General features: G+C 40.5%; 1 protein-coding gene across 1 annotated transcript in view; it reads left to right on the top strand.

Annotated features, from left to right (window-relative positions):
• STARD9 (StAR related lipid transfer domain containing 9) overlaps nt 1-23,432 on the top strand; it is a 1,457,104-nt gene that overhangs the window by 1,020,171 nt on the left and 413,501 nt on the right. Inside the window, exon 20 of the mRNA XM_044073541.1 lies at nt 20,649-20,755. Coding sequence (XP_043929476.1) covers nt 20,649-20,755 — 107 coding nt within the window. The remainder of the gene's footprint in view (nt 1-20,648; nt 20,756-23,432) is intronic.

Raw genomic sequence — 23,432 nt, forward strand, 5'->3', positions numbered from 1 at the left:
ATATTCCCTGTAGAATTCGGCAATTACTCCTTTTCTTTCATATGTTTCCCTTTGCCTGCAATTATTTAGCCATCGATAAACCCTCTAAATATGTTCTAGTACATCTTTCCCATATCTCTCTCTCTCTTTTATTTCTACTGTATTTTAGATTTCAGTTTCATTTTATCCAGCTATCCCTTCTGAAGAAATGTGTATCTTTCTAAATAACTGTTGCCATTTCTACTACCCATTCCTTAAATTCCCCTCTTAACGAATAAATAGGAAAGCACCAGTGTCGAATTTTTGCTAGATTACCCTTTACCTTTATGTAAGTCTTTATTTTTTATTTTTATTTAATATTTGTTTACTGGGAAAGTCTGACCTGGAACAAAGCCAATTTTTAGCAGAGGCCCGGCAAGAAACGCTCCAGACACATGTCTTTATAATGTGGGAGGAAACCGGATTACTCAGAGAAAACCCACATGAATGCAGGAAGAACATGCAGATTCCGCACAGAATGCACTTCAGCCCAAATCGAACCAGAGAACCTTTCTGTGAGGCGACAACACTACTGCTGCACTACTGCGCCATCCAATTTATTGATGCATGATCTGAAATACTTATTGTACGTGTTTCAAAGCTTTCAGTTAAATATCCATACATATCCATACTCTTATGAAATGTAATTTGTCAGTCTAACTAAGTTGATTACCACAAGGAAATGTGTAAATCCTGTGTGGGTTCCTGCTAGTAAGTTCACATCTTCTGTTCCAAATATTGTCATGTATTTCTTCAGAAATGTACTCTGTATTTTTTATATTTTCCCTTCTAGGTTTCCCCAGATACATCCTAACAGTTCCAGATCCGATTCCAGTCCCCACCTTTCAATATCATTCCCTACTGAAAGTTAATTACCTCTTATAACTCTCTTAAGCTCCTTAATAATAGTTTTAGATGTAACACAAACACATGTCATTGTAATTCCCCTTCTCTACCATAACCCCTTATTACTACAAATTTAGCATTGTTGTCTTTCTTCTCCTTTTCTGTCACTCTCAGGGCCTCCCTCACAATCTCCCCTTTCTTTTGTCCCTGATACTCTGATGACTATAAATATCCCTTCTGAAGCGGTTTCTTTTCTAAATTCACTTGATCATTTCTATCCAATTTGTGTCTCTTGTAAATGTTATTTGCACCCTGACACTTCTTAATATAATGCAGTATTGTTTGCCTCTTGTTCATACAGTGCCATTCACATTTCATGATATAAGTGATTAGACAGTCACTCTGATAAGAACACATTATTTCCACACATTCTGCATAACAGTTAATCTGAACTAGTTAACTTCATTTTATCTGCAACTTAAGGGTATTTGGATCCATATCGGATCTGAGCCAGCAACTTTTCAAGCATCTGCTCCAAGCTCCTTCCCCTTACCCATAACCCATCACATGTCCTACCTTCCCTCAGAGCTCGTTTGCCGCTTCTTGCATCAGCATCGTGATCTCTGTAGCTCCAAGTGTTGGGTGTTAGTAAGTGACTTTGGTCAAACATTTTTGCTCTTTATAGTGAGTGTGTGTGATTGTTTAGTTCCCTTTACCTCCCCCTTTTCGTTGTTCTTTGGTTTTTTAGGTGTGCGTGTTAGAGTGTCGGGTTTAAGTGAGTTGGCTGAGTGTGTTTATAGTATGGCTCATCAGCCAAAGTCTACCTTTAAAAAATGCACAGAGTGTGGCCATAAGCTTTCACAGGCCGATGGCCACACTCTGTGTGTTATTTGCTTGGGTGTTCCCCATCTTTCCACTCAGTGTAGCGTATGTGCCGGGTTCAACCCCAGGGCCTTAAAAGAATGGAAGGCCAAACTAGTTGCAAAGGGCCTTCTACCTGTTTCCTCTTTGGATGCCTTGGCCTCAGCTCCTCCAGCAGTTGCTCAACCCCCCCCCCCCCAGGCTGGCACTCAACCTCCCACTAGACCTGTTGAAGGAGAGGCTAAAGGCAAGGACAAGAGAAATAAGGACAGAGATAAGAGAGGGGATAGGCCCCTCAAGCAGTCTCCAGAGCAGGAGCCCTTCCCTAGCCCGCCTTCCAAAGTGTCTAGACCTACATCTCCTCGGCTCTACTCCCCGAGGTTCTCCCTGGAGCCGACGGAGCCCTTGGATCCGAGGCCTTCATCTAGGTCATCGCAACAACCAGCCAGATCCGAGTCGGTCACCTCCTCGCGCTCGACTCGGAGCATATTGGAGTTGGATATGGACAGGATGATGAGATTTATTCAGACCCAAATCCAAATGGGAGTCTTGGCAGGCCCCTCTCCCTCTGGAGGGGGACCTCCATGCCCTTCTTTCATCCAATTTCTCCTTCCCCAATCTGGCCAGCGGTTTCAGGGTTTATGGATCCGAAGATCCTCGGAGTTGTGGGGGTTCAGCACCAATGGTTCCTCCAACCTCGACGCCAGTGATTACCTTGAGTTCCTCTGATCAGACTAGTTCGGATCCGAACAACTCTCGAGGCCGAGGATGGGGAGTCGGATCCAAGGGGATGGAGGTGTCTTCGGTTCCGACCTTGTCAGATCCAAGCCATTCCTTCAGAACCCTGGCTACTCCTGCCTCAGCCCCAATCCTCACGGTGGACCCAAGGAGAGCTTCCTCCTTGTTGGGTGCTAAGGAGGTACGCTCTCCATCTGCGTTCGATGTGGTGGAGAGGGTTCTTTCCCAAGGATCGAGACCTCAGCCTATTTCCTTGGATTCCGCCCAGGCTCCCTTGGATTCCGTTTTGACTCCCTTCAGATTGTCCCAGGGACAGTCCATGCTTGAGGACCCCCAGGCGGTTCCCCTGGAGGAACCCCCCATGGCTCACAAACACTCTTTAGAGAGTCCCACTGAAGAGGGTCCCCATAAGCACATGTGTAAAAGGAGGAATCTGGACTCCCCCGAGTCCTTGACAGACGACACTGATTTCGATGAAGAAGAAGGTACCCCCAGGTCACCTCCCGAGGATGTCTCCTTTGGAGACATCATGGAGATCCTCCACCAGAGGGGAGGTTGGTCAGCCCCAAAACCTTCTACGGATGAGTCAGTGTTCCTGGAGGCCTTTGGCATGGGCCCATCTACATCCTGGATGTCCCCTCCTGTGTATCCCTTAGTGGATCTCATCACCACGTGGGCATGGAAGGAGCCTGACACCATAGAGCCGATACCAAAATGCCTGGACAGGATTCTCTCTCCACCCTCAAACAGACAGGCCTGGTACAAAAGATCCCTGGTGGATGCTATGGTGGTTGCAGCAGCCACCAAGAGGGAACTGGCACAGAAGAGTTCCTCGGTCTACCCTCCGGACAAGGAGTCTAGGGCGGTGGATTGGTTTGGGAAGTGAGTGTTTTCTTCAGCAACGTTTTCCATTCGAGCGCTGAATTATTTGGCACACGTCATACGACTGCAGTGAGACTTAGTCACTAAGTTCGCTGAGTCGCCCCCAGAGTCTTTGTCACCAGAGGACAAGCATCTGTTCTCCATGAAAATGTTGACTCTGAAATCAATACCGAACACGTCAATGCATCTCCTTTCCCATGCTACGGAAGGAGCGGTGAGGGTGGCTGGGAACAGTGTAACTATGAGGCGACATGCTTGGCTCAGACTGTGTAAGTTCACAAACCCCTTCAAGGCATCTTTCACAAATGCTCCCTTCGATTGTTGTTCTCTCTTTGGGAAAACGATATGTGACACTCTGGTCCAGAGCGAAAAGGACGGGAAGACTTTGTCTGCCATCGGAGTCCACTTCTCTAGCCCTTAAAGATCCTTTTCTAGGAATCAGAGAGGGCAAAAGAAGATGTGGTTCCAAAAATCACAGTTTTCCCGGGACTCTCGGGACAACTTGTTCCCTAGAGGCAGAGGGGGACAAGACAGATGCTGCCCCAGAGGTAGAGGGGGGCAGAGGAACTTTGGATCTAGGGAGACCTTCTCGGGCAGGCTTACACAGCAGCCCTGAGGGGTTGCCTGACTGTCTTACTTTGGAGACTGTCGGGGGAAGATTATCATTGCACCCAACGGCTTGGGAGTCCATAACTGCGGACCGTTGGGTGCTTCAAATATCTAGAGGCTGCACCATCCCATTTGTTACCCCTCCCATCCAACCAAAGCACCTCCCAGATGTTCCACCTGCTCAAAGGGAGGTGGCAGCGCTAGATATTTCCAAGCTGCTTCACAAATGAGCCATCGAACCGGTCCCCCCACATCAGTCCATATCAGGCTTTTACTCCAGGTTCTTTTTAGTGCCAAAAAAGACGGGGGACCTCAGGCCCATTTTGGACCTGTCAACCCTGAACCTGGCTGTAGCCAAGCAGAAATTCTGGATGGTCACCCTACAGTCCAGTCTACCTTATCTTCAAGAATGTGACTGGATGTGCTTGATAGACTTCCAGGGCGCTTACTACCACATCAAGATTCACAGGAGCTCCAGGAGATTTCTTTGCTTCCATCTGGGAGCCAATCATTTCCAGTTCAGAGCCCTACCCTTCAGTCTCACCGCAGCCCCCAGGGTGTTACCAAGGTAATGACAGTTGTAGCTGCTCACCTGAGGCTTCAGGGAATTCAGGTATTTCCTTACCTAGACGATTGGCTCCTCGCTGCTTCCACCAAGCGTCGTCTTTGCATGGCCAGAGACTCCTTCCTTCATCTTGCAATCCAGCTAGGGATTACTATCAGTGTTTCCAAGTCCCTCTTGGACCCAGTGCAGATCTTGGACTTTATCGGGGCATGGCTGGACACCCTCCAATTGAAAGTCTTCCTAACTCTAGACAGGGTCCAGAGCCTATGGGCCCATATATCAGTGATCCATGGCCCCAGACTACCAAAGGCGGGCAATGTTCTCTGAGCCCTAGGTTCTATGGCTGCAGCAATCTTGATCCTTCCCTGTGCGCGCCTTCACATGTGTGTTCTTCAGTGGATTTTGGCAGTACAGTGGTCTTGGCTAGATCTTCCCGTGGACTATCCAATTCAAATCAGCAGAGCCTGCAGGGCATCGCTTCTCTGGTGTCTCCAATCGCCGGAGATCTTAGCAGGGTGGCCATTCATTTCACCCACAGCCCAAGCCACAGTGACCACGGACACCTCCCAGCTTGGGGGGGGGCATTATTTGGGGAGGTCAGTCCAAGGCATGTGGTCCCAGACAGAGACCAGATTGCATATCAATGTTCTGGAGATGAGAGCAGTGCTTTTAGCGTTACAAGCCTTTCACACTGTTCTTCCCCCAGGGACAGTTGCAGTTCAGTCAGACAACATGTCAGTTGTCTGGTACATCAACAAACAGGGGGGAAACAGATCTTACTCTCTCTGTCGCAAGGCCATGAGAGTGTGGGAGTGGGTGACCTCCACCAGTCGATTTCTGATTGCAATGCGCATCCCGGGACCCTCCAACATTTTAGCAGACAGATTGCGGAGGAGATTTTCCTTGCATGGGGTCAGCCTTGCCGCGATCTCTTCGCATCTCCTTCCAAAGCGAAGTGCAGCGAGTTCTTTGCTCTGATCCCCTCACCAGGGGATCCCCCAGAGATGCTGTAGTCCATGCTTGGCCTCCCGGGTTACTGTATGCTTATCCCCCATTACCTCTCATTCCGAAGTTTCTTCAGAAAGCTTGCCGACTGGGGTGTCAAGTGATCCTCATTGCCCTGTTCTGGCCTCATCAGGTGCGGTTCCCCATTCTCTGGTCTCATGTTCTAGCTCCTCCTCGGATTCTGGATCCTTGCCTGGATCTCATCTCTCATCATTCGGGCACTTGTCCGCCAAACCTGGACAGCCTCAAGCTGAAAGCTTGGTTGCTCCAGTTCCCTTGATTGCCAGGACTCACGGTCTTTCATCTTCAGTAAAAACTATTTTGGTGGCATCCCACAAGGCTTCCACTAGGAAGATTTACCACAGCAAATAGAAACGATTCTCTATTTGGGCTTCTCAGAGGAATCTAGATCCCTTTACAGCCCCTGTTCCTTACCTTGGTTCTGCAGGTGTTAGTTGCTCCTCCCTTTGAACCTGCAGCATCAGTAGATTTGAAGTTCTTATCCTGGAAGACGGCCTTTCTAGTGGCCATTACATCGGCTAGGAGGGGTTCTGAGATTCAAGCTTTGTCTGCCATGCCCCCTTACTTGATCTTCCATAAGGACAGTGTCCCACTCCACACAAACCCTTCCTTCTTACCAAAAGTAGCTTCTGAATCAAACATTAACCAGACTATTAAACCTGCCTGTTTTCTTTCCAAATTTTCAGAACAAGGGTGAATATAAGCTGCATTTGCTAGATGTTCATAGACGGCTTTGTTTTTATTTACACAGAACAAAGCCCTTTTGTAAGTCTGACCAGTTATTCATGTCCTTCTCTAAATCCTTTCTGGGCAAAGCCATCTCCAAGGTTTCCTTAGCTAGATGGATTACACAATGTATTTTGCAAATTTATAAGGACAAAGGTCTGTCCCTGCCTGGTCCTGTTAAAGCTCATTCTACCAGATCTATGGCAACTTCAGCTGCTTTTTGGTCTAGGGTTTCACTGGATGATATTTGTGCAGCAGCAACTTAGGCAAGGTCACATAAATTCATTTCTTATTATAAGTTGGATTTGATCTCCAGAGGGAGAGCATCCTTCGACTCTGTGGTGCTCAGGAATATCTTTCCATGAGGGCCTCCCAAGAGTTTTAGTAGCTGGGGACTCTGTCCCACAGGTTGCAGATAAAATGAAGTTAACTACTTCAGATAAAGAAGCTATGTACTCGCCATAATGTTCCATCTGAGTAATTATACATCATTTTTCTGCAACCGTCCCGCCCTCCTTCCCCCAAACTTGTTCTAGGTTTGTGATAAAATTGAGTTGCGGATTGTTTGATTAGTGGCAAACTCGATCTGAGGGAAGGTAGGAGATGTGATGGGTTATGGGTAAGGGGGAGGAGCTTGGAGCAAATGCTTGAATAGTTGCCGGCTCTGATCCGATATGGATCCGAATACCCACAGGTTGCAGAAAAATGAAGTATGACTACTCAGATGGAACGTTATGGTGAGTACATAACTTCTTTTTTTGGATACTTGATTCCAACTGCAATTTATATACACACATTAATGTTTAGCAGGCTAATTGTATATGCAGTTGTGGCTTCTCTTCTCTGTTTCAACCCATGTTACATCTTCTAAGACTTTTCAGTTTAACAAAAAAGTGAACATTTTTATTTTAAACCCCAAATCCCCTTTAATTTGCAGAAAACACATTAAACTTCATATAATTTCCAAAAAGGGAAGTTAACCCCACCATGTAGGGGCAGTTGTCCCAAATAGATGGACACCAGGCTTTACCTATTCTAAAGTTAGGTTTAATCACACTGTGGAAGCACATGTTAGAACATGTGTTCCCTGTTGCAGCAACACCATCCATTCTTTTTTTTTTTTTTTTACTCTGCACCCTGCTTCATTCTGTCTCACCATACAAAAGCCCTAGTCCATCACATGGTCTTCCTGCTCCTCCTCCTACGCCCAGATTTCCAAATGTGAGCTGGAGCTGGCAAAAGTCATAAGGGCATGCTGGGAGTTGGTGCTGGCAACTGTTCTTGTTTTATGCAAGGAACTATGACCTACTCTTATTTCCCTGCCACTCCACCTTACTCCTGCATTTGTTGGCACATCCAAGGTCAAGTTCCCTTAGTGGAGTACCCCTATCCTTAGGAAGTACTTCCAGTGAAAGCCCTCCCTCTGGATGCTTATACCCATCCATCCCTGCCAATGCCGCAGATAGCTGGGCAATAGTTAGGAGTTCATCCCTCAGTGCCATGGCTCTGTCCTTGGAACACCATCCGTTCTTGTCCCGCATCTATGTCCCTCCCAGATGTGAAAAGCAACTTACATGGTCTCAGTAAACTGATTTTTAGCCTTAAGAAAAAGAGCACTGGATATCCTTTAATTAATAACCTTGACTGTTCCCTGTTATGTTTTATACTTAGGTGCTAAATGCTGCTAGCAATGCATATTCTTGCAGTAATATTCTCTTCAATGTATAAGATTGCATTTACTTTCAATGAACTGCATGCCAGTTCCCCTTTAAGTGCTAATTGTAGTGTTTCTTACGCAAATGCCTCAGGGTTCATGGTTCAGTCATTTCCTGTTTAATAGCCTGCACTTCTAGGCAGACTGGCTTCAGCTGTAGAGCTTTGGTGGTGGATTGAAATACAATTAATACTTATACAAATGAATAAAGCAGTTCTTAAATGCTGAGAAGCTGTCATTTTACATGTTTTTCATTTTCTAGTATGTTCAGATAATGAAAGAAAACATTGCACCTTGTCTGCAGCACAAGCTAAGAAGAGTCCAAGGTCACAACATTTTACTGCTTATATCCAACCTTTATCTTCTTACAGTATAAATCCTGAAAACATTACAGCCAAGGAAAAGTACTTTCCTGCTCTAACATTTATTTATTTTATTTATTTAACATTTGTTGACCGGGAAAGTCCGACTAGAACAGAGCCTATTTTCAGCTGAGGCCCTGGGAGAAATGCTCTAGACACATGTCTTTAAAATGTGGGAGGAAACCCATGCGAACGCAGGGAGAACATGCTAACGTCACACAGAAGGCACCCCAGCCGAGAATTGAACTGGATAACCTCTTGCTGTGAGGTGACCATGTTAACCGCTGCACCACTGAGTCACCCAAAAAGACACCCCCCACCTCCCATTTAATATATCTTTGCATTACCTACAAAACTATTTTACAAAGTAGCGTGAAATTTATTTCAATAAATGTATTGTGTACATACTACTGTGAATAAATGTTGTTTTTCTTCACATTGCATCTTCATTTCCTCCATTTTCCTTTATACTTCCAGACAGGGATGACAAAGTGGAAATTATGTTTTAGAGACCTACCAATTTAACACAGTACACAAATAGCTTTTAGCCATCTTATGCAAGAGCATAGTTCTCATGTCCAAACTACATCTTATGAAATTATTTCCTACTTTCATAGTATTGCTGGGTTTCTTCCTCATCATCTTAACCATCCAGCTCAGATTCAAGTTCAAGGCACTCTTGATTTTCATAGTCTGAGCCTGTTTGTTTTTTCTGTCACTCATTCATTTTCCTTTGGAACAATTTGCTAGAAAGTTCTATCTGAACTTTGCTAAAGTTAATGGAGGGAGTAAGAGAGTGTCTCCTTCAGTTCAGCTAGCCGGCTCAATCTTTGCTGATTAAACTTTTTGCATTTCCTTCCCCCTTTGGCTGTTCTGCATCCAGGATGTCTTTGATCCTGCAGGAAACATATTCTAATAACAGCGTGATAGAACAACTTTAATCTCATACTTGCCTCTTCACTTCCTCTGACTGCAGGGATAAACTTGATTGTCTTCTGCCTGGTGTACAGTGAATAATCATTCTCCACAGACAACTCTGGTACCCTCAATTGTAAATATTTTTTTACTTCTGCCACTATTTTCACGGGAGCAGCTCTTTCTGCTGTATTACTGCATCTTAACTACTATAGATCTTGGCTTCTTTCTTGCGTCCTAGTGTGAAGCATTTAAATGGCATGCCCTTTCAATTAACAAAGTCTGCTGTGAAGTACCAGTCCAGTTACTTATTTGTACTTTCATAAAATTGATGCAGATTGTTCCCTTCAGTTTCTCTGATATAGCAGAAAATCTCAGGTTTTCTGTTTTCTGTAATCTAATGCTACTGTTTTTGAAACTGCTTTTCTAGAGAAGCTTCTTATTTAGCCAGTCTTTCCATCATTTCAGTCTTGGATTTATGTAGTATAATGAGATCATATGAATAACCACTTAAAGGTCATTATATTCTTTTCAGACTTTTTTCATGATTTTATATATTCCTTCAGTTTATCACTTTAAAACATCTGAAGGTATTTGATTTATTTTTCCTCTGAATTACTGGAAGACATCTTCTGCACAGAACCTAAAACCTGAATTGCTTTTTTGCTCAACAGCTGGAAGACTCTTCAGCACCGGAGTTGTTTCTTCTCCTTTTCTGGTTGATTTTCTCTTTCTTACTTCAGATTTCTTCTTTGCTCATGTCGCTCTCCTAGTTAGGACACAATAAAAGAGTCTTCATGGGTTCTGTTTAAGCAGCTTTATTTTGTACAAACACATCACTATAGAGGCTTACTGACTTTAACTTGTATACAAACTAACAACTGCAATCATGCATGCTCTCTCTCTTGGCTGCTCCTTCAAAATGGCACTAGGGATTGCATGTGTCTAGAATTTATATGTGCACGTGTACAGCCTTGCATGCTTCTTAAAGATATAGCATACACACACTTCACTCTGATCTACATCCTCCCTCTTTGAGAAATAAATCATACAATTGTTGAGACTATTTGGCATGCAGAAATCACAGGTTGTCCTTAGTCATGCATTATACAATACTAAATGTACATGTATATACAATCAAGTCCATGTTGCTGTGTATTTCACATTAGGCTTAGATACTCGTACATATCGTGTGACATAAAACTGGGAATTAGATTTAGCAACTGGAACCGTTTCTGCTAAATGGTTGACCTGTGGAATGTTCGAATCATTTACTGGAATAGAATCAGAATTTTGAACACATTCTGATCTGGAAATAGTGTCTGCTTCACTCTTAGATTTAGAGTATGCATCACCGAAACAAGGTTGTGATTGCAGTGATGATGAATCTGGTATAGGAAGAAGATGTCTGCGGTTCCTTCTATACTCCACACCCTCAGAGTCTACCAAGTAGGATCTCGGCTCAACACAGATACCTGTAATCTGCCCTATTCAATCAAAACTTTTTGTTGTCTGAATTCGTACCGTCTCTCCTTCCTTCAACTGATGAAGTAATCTGCTTGATCTGTCATAACTAGATTTCTGAATATTACACTTCTTAAACAATTGAGCCTTGATGGTTTTATTATCCTTAGGTTTAGGCTGCAGTAAACTGGAAGAAATAGGTAGCGTAGTTCTAGTTTGCCTGGAAAGTAGTCTTTGAGCAGGCGAGCCAAGAATATTGTCATGGGGTATGTTTGAGATTAATTAGATTCAAGAACACATCAGTATTGTCACGCTTTGACCTTTCAAGTAACTGCTTTGCACTCTGCACTGCACGTTCAGCTAGACCATTGGACTGAGGATATTCAGGACTACTAGTGATATGTACAAAATCCCATTCTTTTGAAAATTTCTGAAAGAACTGACTAGTGAATTTGAGTACCATTGTCAGAAAAAAGTTTGTGTGGGCTACCATGAACTGAGAAATGACGTTTCAACTTACTAATAACAACAGTGGATGTTAGGTTAAGTAGTAGCTCAATCTCAAACCAATTTGAATAAGAATCTACCACAACTAAGTAGTGTTGATTGTTCCACTCAAAGCTGTCAGTTGCTACAGTAGACCAAGATAGTTCAGGAATTGGACTTAGCTGAAGTGGTTCTCTTTGCAAATGTGGTGTAGTATTATTGCATACTAAACAAGAAGAAAGTACTCTATAAATGTCTTTTGGTAATGAAGGCCAAAATACTAATTATCTAGCTCTTCTCTTAGTGGATGGTGGACTCTGAGTGACCATGATGCAAAATCTGGATATATTATTGTAAGGAAGCAGGAACAACAATTTTAGGACCTTTGAAAATAATGCCATCTTCCATCAACAATTCATCTCTGTAAGGAACATATGTTTGCACTTCAGGTGGTTCACTAGATTGCTTTCACAGCCATCCAACATTAATATAGTGCTTGAGCTTCTGTAAAATTGGATCTGTCTGAGTGTAATCTCTTAACTCATCAAGTCTAGTGTGGAAAAATTATGCACTGACAACACATCAAAGTCAAAATTCTCTATGTCAAGCTGTTCTGTTGTATTTCTGGGTTGTATGGATAAGGTATCAGCCAGATAGAGCAATTTTCCTTTTGTGTAGACCATTTTGAAATTGTACTTTTGCAATTTGAGTATCATTCTTTGTAATCTCGCTGGAGCGGAAAGCATAGATTTCTGTAGAATAATAACTAGAGGTTGGTGGTCAATTTCAATCTGAATAGCTTGACTGTAAATATAATCATGAAACTTGGAGCATGCAAATAGTATTGCCAAAAGCTCCTTCTCAATCTGCTCATATTGCATCACAGTGTGAGTTAGTGTCCTAAATGCATTGGCTGCTGGTCTGCCCACTTGAAGTATAACTGCACCAAGACCAAATTTTGAACCATCACAGGAAAGAGAAACTGGTTTATTCACATCATAGTATCTTAACATATGTGGGGTGGCAATTTTCTGCTTGAGGTTTTCAAATGCCTTCTGGTGCTGTTCCAATCATGACCATGCAACATTTTTGCGTGTGAGCTCTCTTAAACGTGCTGACAACTCACTGAAGTCTGGTATAAATTTGCCTAAATAGTTGACTATGTCCAGGAAATGCTGTAAAGCTTGTACATTATCTGATGCTGACATTTCAAGAATAGCTGCTTGCTTGGCCGGGTCTGGTCTCAAGCTTGTACTCGTAAACAAATGTCCTACATACGTAACTTCTGGAAGGCTGAATTTGCACTTCAGAGGATTGAGCTTCAAGTTTACTTCACATGTTCTGTCTGGAACTTTCTTGAGGTTTCTGTTGTGCTCTGCTTCACCATTGTCTCCAACCAATAGATTGTCTACTATTATTGCACAAGGATAACCCGTTAAAATTTGCTCCATTGCATGCTAAAAGACTTCACTTGCAGATTTTATTCCAAACAGCATCCTTAGGAATCAGTATCTGCCAAACGGAGTACCAAAAGTAGTTAGTAATGAGGATTTGCGATCAAGCACCACTTGCCAAAACAAAATCTTTGCATCCAAAGCAGAAAATACAGTAGCATTTGGTATTACAGCTGCAACTTCTTCAACTGTGTGCATTGGATGATATGGTCTCTTTAATGCTTTGTACAGATCTCTTGGGTCAATACATATTCCGATTTCTTCTGAGCCTTTATGAGTGGCTACCAGGGACAACATCCATTAAGTGGGTTCTGTGACTGGACAAATCATACCTTGTTGCACCATTTTATCCAGCTGAGCCGTAATTTTATCTTACATAGCTGTCTGATCTCTTCTTACTGGTCTGACTACAGGAATGACCCTCTGGGTCTAACTTCATGGACTACACAACTGGAAGTTTGCCTAACTTGTCATCAAAAACATCAGCATAGTCTGAGAAAATTACTTTGGAGAAATTAGAACTTGGAAATGCACTTACACGATGAACAAAAAAAAGCAGATTCATTTTTAAACTATCTTTGAGACCTAGTAAAGATTACACTGGTCTTCGGACTTCATAGAATAGCATGTTGTAACAGTTCTCGGCCAAATAACATGAAAGCGTCACTGAACCTTCGGTTTGAATTTCTTCACCTCCATAAGCAACAAGTCTCGCACTACTGATTACATTGAGTTATTCATTAGTTCTCATTCTAGCAAATGTGTCTGCTGATATAACATTACATTTTGAACCAGTGTCTGCTTTGAGCTCTGTGGATTTTCCATTAATCTGGACAGTACAAAACACTTCACTTCTTGTTAATAAGTTCACTGCATCAGCTCTTTCACCAAGCACTGATACACCATCTACATAGAAAGCTGACTGCTTCAGCTCTTCTTAATCAGCTTGCTTTTTAGTGCAACCTTTCTTTACAATTGTTTGAGGCTTGCTTAATTTGCAAAACCTTTAGAAATGGTTCAATTTTTTACACTTGTGATATTGTTGACCATATGCTAAGCACTTCTGTCTTTCAGACTCATGATTCGCACCACATTTGCGACAGTTAACAATAAAGCATAATTTAGGTTTTGCTGATTCATGCTTGTACTTCCCTGAGCTGGTGCAAGCTCCTTTCTTAGAACTTTCTGGAAAGTCACGTGCCTTCTTTGAAAACCCTGTAGCTGCCACATGCTTAGGCCTGCTCTTGTTTGCCATGTGTTGCATACTATCTTCATTTGCTCTGGAACCAACAGAAACCATGCTCTTGTCACTCACAAGCATACTTGTGTGTTTTTCTGTCACGTCATGGATTTGACAAATCTCTATGCCTTTGCTCAAAGTTAAATCACTGTCACGGAGTATAGTCTTTCTCACAGCAACACTATTGACACCACACAAGCCTGTCCTTTATCAGCTCATCCTTTAAATCACCAAACTATTTAAGCTCTGTTTCTAAAGTCCATTATATAAGCTTCAAATATTTCTCCTGGTTTCTGATCTCTCATGTAAAACAAATGCCTCTGTAATGTAATATTCTTCTGGGGTTTGCACATGTCTCTGAACTTGCGCTTCAAACACTTAGGGTCTTCCCTTTATTCAGCTTGTACAATGTGATGGTCTGCACCTTCTCCTTCATATACTGCTGGTACATACACAAATGAATGCTCTCTTTCTATGGCCTCTGATCCAGCTAGATTTGGCAAAATGAATGCCCTGGTGCATGCATCTCTATCTGCATAAGCTGCTTGTATAAAATGTACTCTTGCTCAACTATTCTTCAATTCTCTGCAATATTCTGATCACATACAACTGGTAGAGGCTTTCGAAAGTCGTCTCCCATATTAACACATACCAACGTGTAAATATGCCAGAAACTAATGCCAGTATTTGTTCAATGCCTCTGTGCTGTCAACTTATACCTTTTGGGTTTTCGGAATTATGCAAATGAACAAACTCTTAGTACCTTCAGATAATTGGACTTTACAAAATAAACTTCTCAGGCGCTTTGGTACTTTTGTAATATTGTTGGAAAGGCTAAAATCATTTATCACCATTTGCTAAAGTCATTTACCATAATTTTAAGAAACATTTGATAACTTTACTATGCGACGGAATAACCCACAAGCACTGTAATACTCTTGTAATGTCTTTTGCAAGAAAACACTTCTTATCAGTGTAAGAAACATGCCAAGTACCTGCACAATGTGAATAAATCGAACATCTGTTGCCCAAAACTCATAACTTTTCAAAGTAATTTCACTTTGTGAATAACTGCATACAGCACACTGAAATGTCCCCAAAATTACGGTACCTTGCTAGGCAACTCTTTACAGTAGAAGAAGCACTCTGTAATGGTGTCACTTTGCGAATAGACACACCGAGCACAAGAAACTTTTCAAAATGGCTATACTTTGACTGTATTTCATGAAATAGTTGCACTTAGCACACAATAAACTCTTCGAAATACATGCAGAGTAATAAGCACATACCGTAAGCACTTTTACATACTTTGAGATACTTCGAATAACTTTAGTTACGCCCTTGATACAATACAAAGTCATAGTTATGCCCAGACACAGCACTTTAGCAAAACACATACAGTTGCCTTGCTTTATTTTTGTTTAATGTGCCTTTTTTTCTTCTTGTATTCATTTTGCTTGTTTAAGCCCTTTTCATGCCCAATGTACTTTTCTTGTGCACATTTTTACTCTAAACATGCCCAGCTTTGCCTTAAACACTCTCATTTTGCTTTAAACATGCTCATTTTGCTTTACTGTTAATCATTTCATCAAATACTTTTATTTTAAACATTTCTTTAGTTAACACACTTCTTGTGCTTTCACCTTGCCTGATAATGCAGTTTGTGCCATTGCAATGTCATTTCTTTGTCTTTCATATCAAATAAATAATTTGTGCTGTTTCTCATTACCTTTGATTCTTTCTGGCTCTGTTTGTGCACTTTTCTTTCGGTTTTACCTTCACTGTCGTCTTTGCACCTCATGGCTCCGAATATTCTTCTCTCTTTGATCCCTGTTCTGACACCATGTTGCTCTCCTATCTACGACATAATAGAAGAGTCTTCATGGGTTCTGTTTAAGCAGCTTTATTTTATACAAACACATCACTATAGACACTTACTGAACTTAAGTAACTTATATACAAACTAACATCTGCGATCATGCATGCTCTCTCTCTGGCTGCTCCTTCAAAATGGCACTAGGGATTGCACGTGTCTGGAATTTATATGTGCACATACAGCCTCACATGCTTCTTAAAGATATAGCATACACACACTTGTACTCTGATCTACAGCTCATACTCGGGTAGTATAGTGACTAGCCAATAACTGGATTTTTCCCATACTGCCAGATTCTAGTGGCTCCTTTAATTCTATTTTCTTTTTCACATTGGCAGAGTTCTTATCGACCTGCTCTCCATAGTGCAACCATGTTGGAATCCAATCATCTTTCTCCTTGACTAAAAGTTTGAGAAGTGTGTTAGGGGTTGCATTGGGTTACACAGTGTAGTTTGAAAGTACTGAGATGGGAAGATACAATCCTTTGTGGCAGTTATTTATCATTCATTTTATTGCAGCCAAATATCTGAGGTGTACAGTTGCTGTGTTATAAGTGGCTGTAATTAATGGTCCTGTGTGGGGGGGGAAGCACAGTAGGTTGAACTCAGTGGTTCTGACAGCAGGAAGTTGAAATATATATACCTATCAATTATGTATGACTTCATTCCTTTGATTCTAGTCAGACATTTAAAGTGTACACAGCCATACAGGTTGCTGTCATTGGTGGGCACATCTGTGGGTGTGGGAAGGATTATAATAAATTATTGTTGCTAATTGTTATTAATTTTTATTTTATTACAGTATAGTATTTGAGCATTAACCTTCTTACTGGGCAAAAATGGTGTAAAATCAAACCACAACCGGTCACCAAAAGCCATTATGCATAAAACACGGTGTCAGTCACGTATGTCATACAAAGATGTCAGGAATAAAAATAAGATCTCTAAAGTCCACCTCAAGCATTAACTAGTACTGAATTTATTAGCAATACAATCCACAGTTCACTGTCCAAGATTAGATTAAGTGCTTTAATTCCTGAAAAACTGGAACTTCCTCAGAATCTGAAGCACTTCCCTTCAGAACTGAAAGAGCAAACAGAGCTTTAAGTTTTCCTTTTACAAAGAAAATGTTCTTCTGAAATCAGTAATCATCAGATTTATGTCCAGCTTAGAAAAGGATATAATTTTGGAATCGACATAGCCAAATTGTCCCCCTCTCAACTGTACAGATTTTTGCAGAATGTCCAGATTTTTGCCTCATATTTTTGGTCCGTTCCTCATAAAAATTATATTTTTTGACAAATCACTGGGACGATCTAAGGATTAAAGTCACTAAATAATGACATGAAAAGCTTATCAAGGTCTAAGATGGACCTTATACCATCTAGAGTCTTGTGACTTCTAGGTGCTTAGTGGCGCCCCTTGACCTCTGGTTTAATTCATATACTTCCTCCAGATGTATTATAGTGGAGTCTTGGCCAGTTAGGGAGTATTAAAAGCATGAGAGGAAGGATTATGAAGATAGTGTATGGAAAAAAAACAAGAAATAAGTAATCTGACTGGATGGTGTGAGGCAATGATGGGCACTAGGCAGGTGCCAAGGGGAAGAAGTGTGTAACAGGAGGGTTCACAGTCATTTGTTTAGGTCTTCCTTTTACCTAAGGCGGGCTCTGTTGAATGGAGTCAGACAACTGATATGTAGTTTATAAGGTGGTTGTAATGAGTGATTACCAAAGCAGTCTATGTTTTGAAAGTGAATGACCCCATTATGTTGTTTGATCACAGGTAATGATAAATGACCTGCCATAATAGAGCAGCACCATATTCTAGTTAGCTGCAACCATCCATTTGCTTCCTGTACCTCCCTTTGCTTATCCGTCACCAGCTGCCTGTGCACTGCAGTGTATTACATACCTATAGCATATACATGTAAAAATCTGTGCTCAGTATTTATCCTCACAGCCTTCCTGTGATTACCTCTACCACTACTTACAACCGCAGGGCTCATGATGTCTACGTATTGTATTATGTGTCTGTTTCCATTCCTCAAGCATATTGTCTGGTGATTTGTATTTTTCTTTTTGTGAATCGGGCATCTTTCAGTAGTGAATATGAAATACTCACCATACTCAACTTTGTTTGCATTAAGGAAGACATCTCAGCATTGTATGTATGTACAAGTATCTTGTATCTGAATCTTTCTTATGTATTTGAATTAAACCAGGTTGTACAAAATACGCACATTGTATACCAGACTTTCTGAATCTCACACTTTGCACCAGACTCTCGTACTTTATTTCAGACTCGTACAGTATGTTCTAAACTTACACTGCTCTTAACAAATGTCATAAATCCCCATAATGAGTAACACAGTTACGCGATGTGTACAAAATGTATTTTTTTGTATGTCAAGTTTTGTGGATCCCATCCATGGTAGGTAGTTGCATATTAGTGATTTATTTCCTTTTCTGCTATGATTTCATGTAAGATACTTTTATTTTAAGTACTGTATGTAGAAAATAATGCTAGACTGCTCAACCACAATTTCTGTTCTACTCAACAGCAACCTGTACACCAAAATTCTAAACTCATTGCCTCAATATGTTGCAGCAAAGCAGCCAATTATGTTATCTAGTTGCACATATGAAAATATATAGGTTTTAGCCCTTTGAATGGTACTTAAAATACTTTTTTTCTCATAATTAAGCAAGTTATTCATTTAGCTCTCAGCTGTATGCACAAAATCCATGTATAAAATATTGCATTGCTGAAAACGTCCATATCCCCTTCAAAAAAGCAGAGTCAACCAATACAAATATATGGCACCAACATTTCTAAATATTGCCTAGTTTAACTCCTTATTTAACTTCTTTGGATGAAGTGTGTCGTAATTTAATATGAGAAATGCTTCTTGAATCCATGACATCGTTTTAACATCCTCACCCTTTTCAAAAGTCAATATGAGTTGAAGTAAAATAAGTATTACATCGTTAAACTCTGATTTACTACAAGCTGACCAGTGGCATAAACATATTTTATTAATATATCTTGAGTGCTGTTATATTATTTTTTTTATTTTTAGTTTTATTGGTAGTTTAGTTGGCAACACAAGTAACATACCAAAAGAGCACCTTTTGCATTACATATATCTGTGTACTGAACTAAACTGTTGCTGTGAGACATTTATGAAATGTGGGCCTGTCTTGACTGGATATGCCTGCATTTCTTGCATGGAAAAGTAACTCTGTTAAAGATTTTTTTTTTATAGGTTCATAGGTAGGTAATATGCTATCTGCCCGAAAACATTTATAAGCCTAGCCAGAATGTGTTAGCTTTCGCCACCCCCTTACATTAATTCCCTGTGCCTCTATCAAACAGAGCCACTGAAGTGATCCCCGGGGTAAACTTTCTGTTTCCCATCCACTCGTTAAGGTTTCTGTTGAAGAGTGTTAGCGAGAAGCTCTGCCTAATGTAGATTGGAATCTTGTTCCAAAGCATGGGAAGTCTCCGGGACAGGAATCTATCCATCCAGCACGTCCTATTTATCGTTGTGGTGAGGTTTAGATCCCTAGAGCATGTGGCTCGAGGGGATATGGTTTTCTTTAGGTTGGAGCATGTCCATCAGTTTTGGGTTGGCCATGGCCTTGTATGTCAGGCAGAGATCACCTCTGAGTAGGCGGTATGCAACCGAGTACAGCTGGCATTTCTTCAGTCGAGCTGCATAGGGCATCTGTTTGAGGCCAGTGATCCTCTTGGTGAGGTGCTTCTGTGGTCTTTCCAGCTGTTGCAGGTGTCTTGCAAGGTACATCCCAAATTGGGCGTTGTACTCTATGATGGGTCTGATGAGTGATGAGTAGAGGGGCACAATGACCTCTTTTGATCTGGATGTGAACCCTTTTGTGATTAGGTGGGCCACATAGAAGGATTTTCTAACCACTTTGGCAATGTGATTATCAAAGGAAAGATTGCTATCTACTTGGGTCTTTGTTTTTTTTGTTTTTGCAAATGATACATGGAATGACTTTGGTGGAGGCAAATTTTCAATGTGTTGTTGATGTTACTATTAATTTGAAAAATGTAAGTGAATCAGCTTTTTGGTCACTGCTGCTATACTGATATTAAGTATATATTAAGCAGAGGTAGTAATACTGTAATGGGACATAATATTCTTGTCAGTAAATAAATTGTGTACATTTGGTACTACTAAGTTTTATGAGCAAATATATCGGAAAGTTTCTTTTATGAATGCAGAAAAGAAGCCACCCTGTGTGGCCAGTAGAGTAGTTTATTTTTGTTACAGATGATATGGACAATTATCTTCAGCTTTTAGCCTACATTGTATCACTGCTTATTCCTCAGTGCAAGAAAGAAGCGTGCAGGCTCATTAATTCACAGTACAAATATCAAGCGTCAGATGGCTGCAGCTGGTGTCCAAATGGTTGTTGGTTATCAGCCTGTCAAAGTAATATCCCTTAGTGGCCTGACTGCTGATGACCTACAGGTTTTGCTCAGTGGGCATTTTTCCTCTATAGCCAGCTGACCACATTGCTGAATTATGTGGCTCCTGTGCCCATGTTCATCTATACGTAAACTGTGCTTTCTGCAGTTTCTGATGTAATCTGTGTCAAGGTAAAAGTATCTAGTTTATACCTAAAATTATTCACTTTTAACTGCTGCACCTATGTCATCAACAAAAATGTGTTGTAAATATGCATACAAAATGTGATCCTTCAAGGTGTTTGCACAGTTGCATTTCTAGTGGTATTTCCTGTTTATAAATGAATGCCACGCTTTTCCATGCATACATAGTTTTTTTAGTAGGCACTAATTGCATTGGCTAACTACAAACTTGGTGCTTGTTTTCTAGAACAGTGAAGCTTCCCTATTGGGTAGTGGCTCATTGGAATGGTTGGATTTGGAGGGTACATTCAGCACTTCTCCAACTTACAGCACATCACCGGTCTCACAGTTCAGGTAAGTTTCTGCACCACTCAGTCAGAGATAACAAGTTACACCAGGCAGAACTATTAGAAAGTTTCCCACATTGTCAGAATTCAAGGATGACTACAATGTGATACCGCATGTATATAAATGTTATGTTGTTATGTGGTAAATCATCTAGTAGAAAGGGTGAATGACTAAAATGCAGTTGAGTGTTTGATTAATTGAGAATTTAAGATTTTGGATTAATAGTACAGAGAATGTTTGCGAATAAGGTAAGTGTAGATTTAGGAAACTATTATATTCTTAAGGTTTTGACACTAGGGGTTAGGACTATTTGTGCAACTAAAGGCAGGCTGGGGTTAGAGTAGGATTTTTTTATTTATTTTTTTTTAAGAAGAAACATGTTTATTAAATTATCATTTGTGACATAGGCAGTCAAACATTTATGTAAATGAAAACAATCCATAGGGACATATTTTAATTTGCAAACATTATGCATCACTTATCTATAAAGTAATTTTCAGTCAAATATTACGTAGCTCATTCAATTCCTGCCTTCCCTTAAACTTGATTTCTTCTCCAAAACATTATTCTCCGTGTATTGTTCCCACAATTCCATTTTTTTCTATGTAATTTGCTCCTACCCTTTTCTAAAGATCCCACTTCCAGTTCTTTTGTCTCTGTTACTATATTCACTACTTCTACTACAGTTGGTTTAGACTTTGATTTCCACTTTCTAGGAATTGCATTCTGACAGCCACCAAAATTAAACTCAGCAAGGCCGTACTATGTCTTGGCAATTCCGATTCTCTTACAGCTCAAAAAAAGTATTTCCTTAGTTGCACCAATTTGCTTACCCAGTATTTTTGACAGAGTAGATTGCAGGTAAATTTTAGTCTGCCAACTTATTACACTACTAAAAAATATGTTCCCAATTACCTCTTTCTTTCCCATTACACCTCCAACATGTGCTGTCTACCGCAGGAAAAATTCTTTGGCGTCTACTTAGGGTATACAAATACCTATGTAAACATTTCCAAGCAAAGATCCTAAATCTTCTAGACTTTTTTTGCATATTTGGGAGACATACATATATCCCCCATTATTTCTTTGTGAATTGCTTATCAAGTCTCTTAACGTCCCAATTGATTCCTGTAGTTAACATGCAATATGTTATATGCCCTACTAATTATCGCTTTTTTAACAGCAGCTTCTGTTTTAGAGTCTACTAAAATCTCTACCAGTGCTGGACTGGTCCTTCATTTAGGATCTTCTTATACATTTCTCTTTGCCTATACTCTGATACCAATCCTTGACTGGGAGGGCAATCTCTAGACTGCAGTTCAAATGAATTATTTGCATCTACCTATTCTATGACCTTTCCCTCTCTAATTACTTGCTCCTAAAACTTTAGTTCCTTTGCATTGTTTCCACAAAATTCCAGCCCTCTAGTGTTTATTCTCTGTGCTCCCAATTGTAGTCACCCCTATCGGCAGAATCTCCTTTTTCCATTCTTGTGTTTAGAGTTAGAATAAGATTAAGTGAGGGTGTAGATGTAGAGTAGTGCATATGTGTGCATGTCCAAACTGTCTTGAATAGTGGTCATGTTAAAGAAAAGATACAAGATTAGTGTTACGGTCATCATACCTGCTAACTCTAACCCTGCCTCTAACTCTGCACCTTACCTTTCAAAAACCCTTTCCACAACACTACCACTATTCAGACAAGTTTGGTCTGAATGTGTGGTGGGGTTTTGGTGATCCAATTGCAAAATGAAACTTTGTTTTTCTTTTTGTGATAGTTTTTGCTTTAGATGTTTTGAGTTTTTTTATATATTTATCTTTTGATGTGATAATTTTTGAGTATGCAAAACAGATTATTTTAAACCACTTCTTTTGAGAAATGGAACTTAGAAGTTATGTCATATATAAAGTCATATTTTAATTTTACCACAACGACTCATTTTACTTTATTCCATTTTTTCTACCAGTAGACTCGTTTTAAAAAGACTCCACTTAAAGTGCCATATTTGTGAGTAGCTCCTCCTCTGTGCTTGTTAGTTTGCAAATGCAAAACCACTTAAAATGTATTTTGTTTTTCATTCCTGACTTGGTGTTGTCTTTTATATGTGGGTGCATTCCCCTCCTTTATCTTGCAAGGATATGACTACAAAGGGGAGTGGAGTATTTTGCTCAGTTCCCCTTGCTGTATGTATGCATTACGTTCCCTGTTCACTTAACTTGGGTTCACAGTCTTAAAGGACCTTAGACATGAAGACTAAGCTGAAGTAGTCTACTTATTGTAGAGATTCCTCATCTTTACCAAAGTGTAGGAGTCATTTTACAGCACTTTGTCTTTAACTTACATTTCAAATGTTATGCCAAAAGCTTCAGTGGACATCTTTTTTTTTTAACACATTTATTGAATTATCACTTAAGACATGGGCAAATCTGCATTTATATAAAAGAAAATAAACTATGTTAACATGTTCAGTTACAAACACTGTATACATCATATTCTTTTATACATTTGTCATCAATCCAACATTACATAAATTTATCAGTTCCTACCTTCTCGTAAAACAATATTCTCTATATATCATTCCCACAATTTTCATTTTTCTATGTAATTTGCTCCTACCTTTTTCTGAAGATCTGACTTTCAGTTTGTTTATCTCTTACAATATTCCCCACTTCAAATACAGTTG

The sequence above is a fragment of the Protopterus annectens genome, chromosome 6.part0 (assembly GCF_019279795.1).
Source record: "Protopterus annectens isolate FY-2018-M chromosome 6.part0, PAN1.0, whole genome shotgun sequence".
Lineage (NCBI taxonomy): Eukaryota > Metazoa > Chordata > Ceratodontiformes > Protopteridae > Protopterus > Protopterus annectens.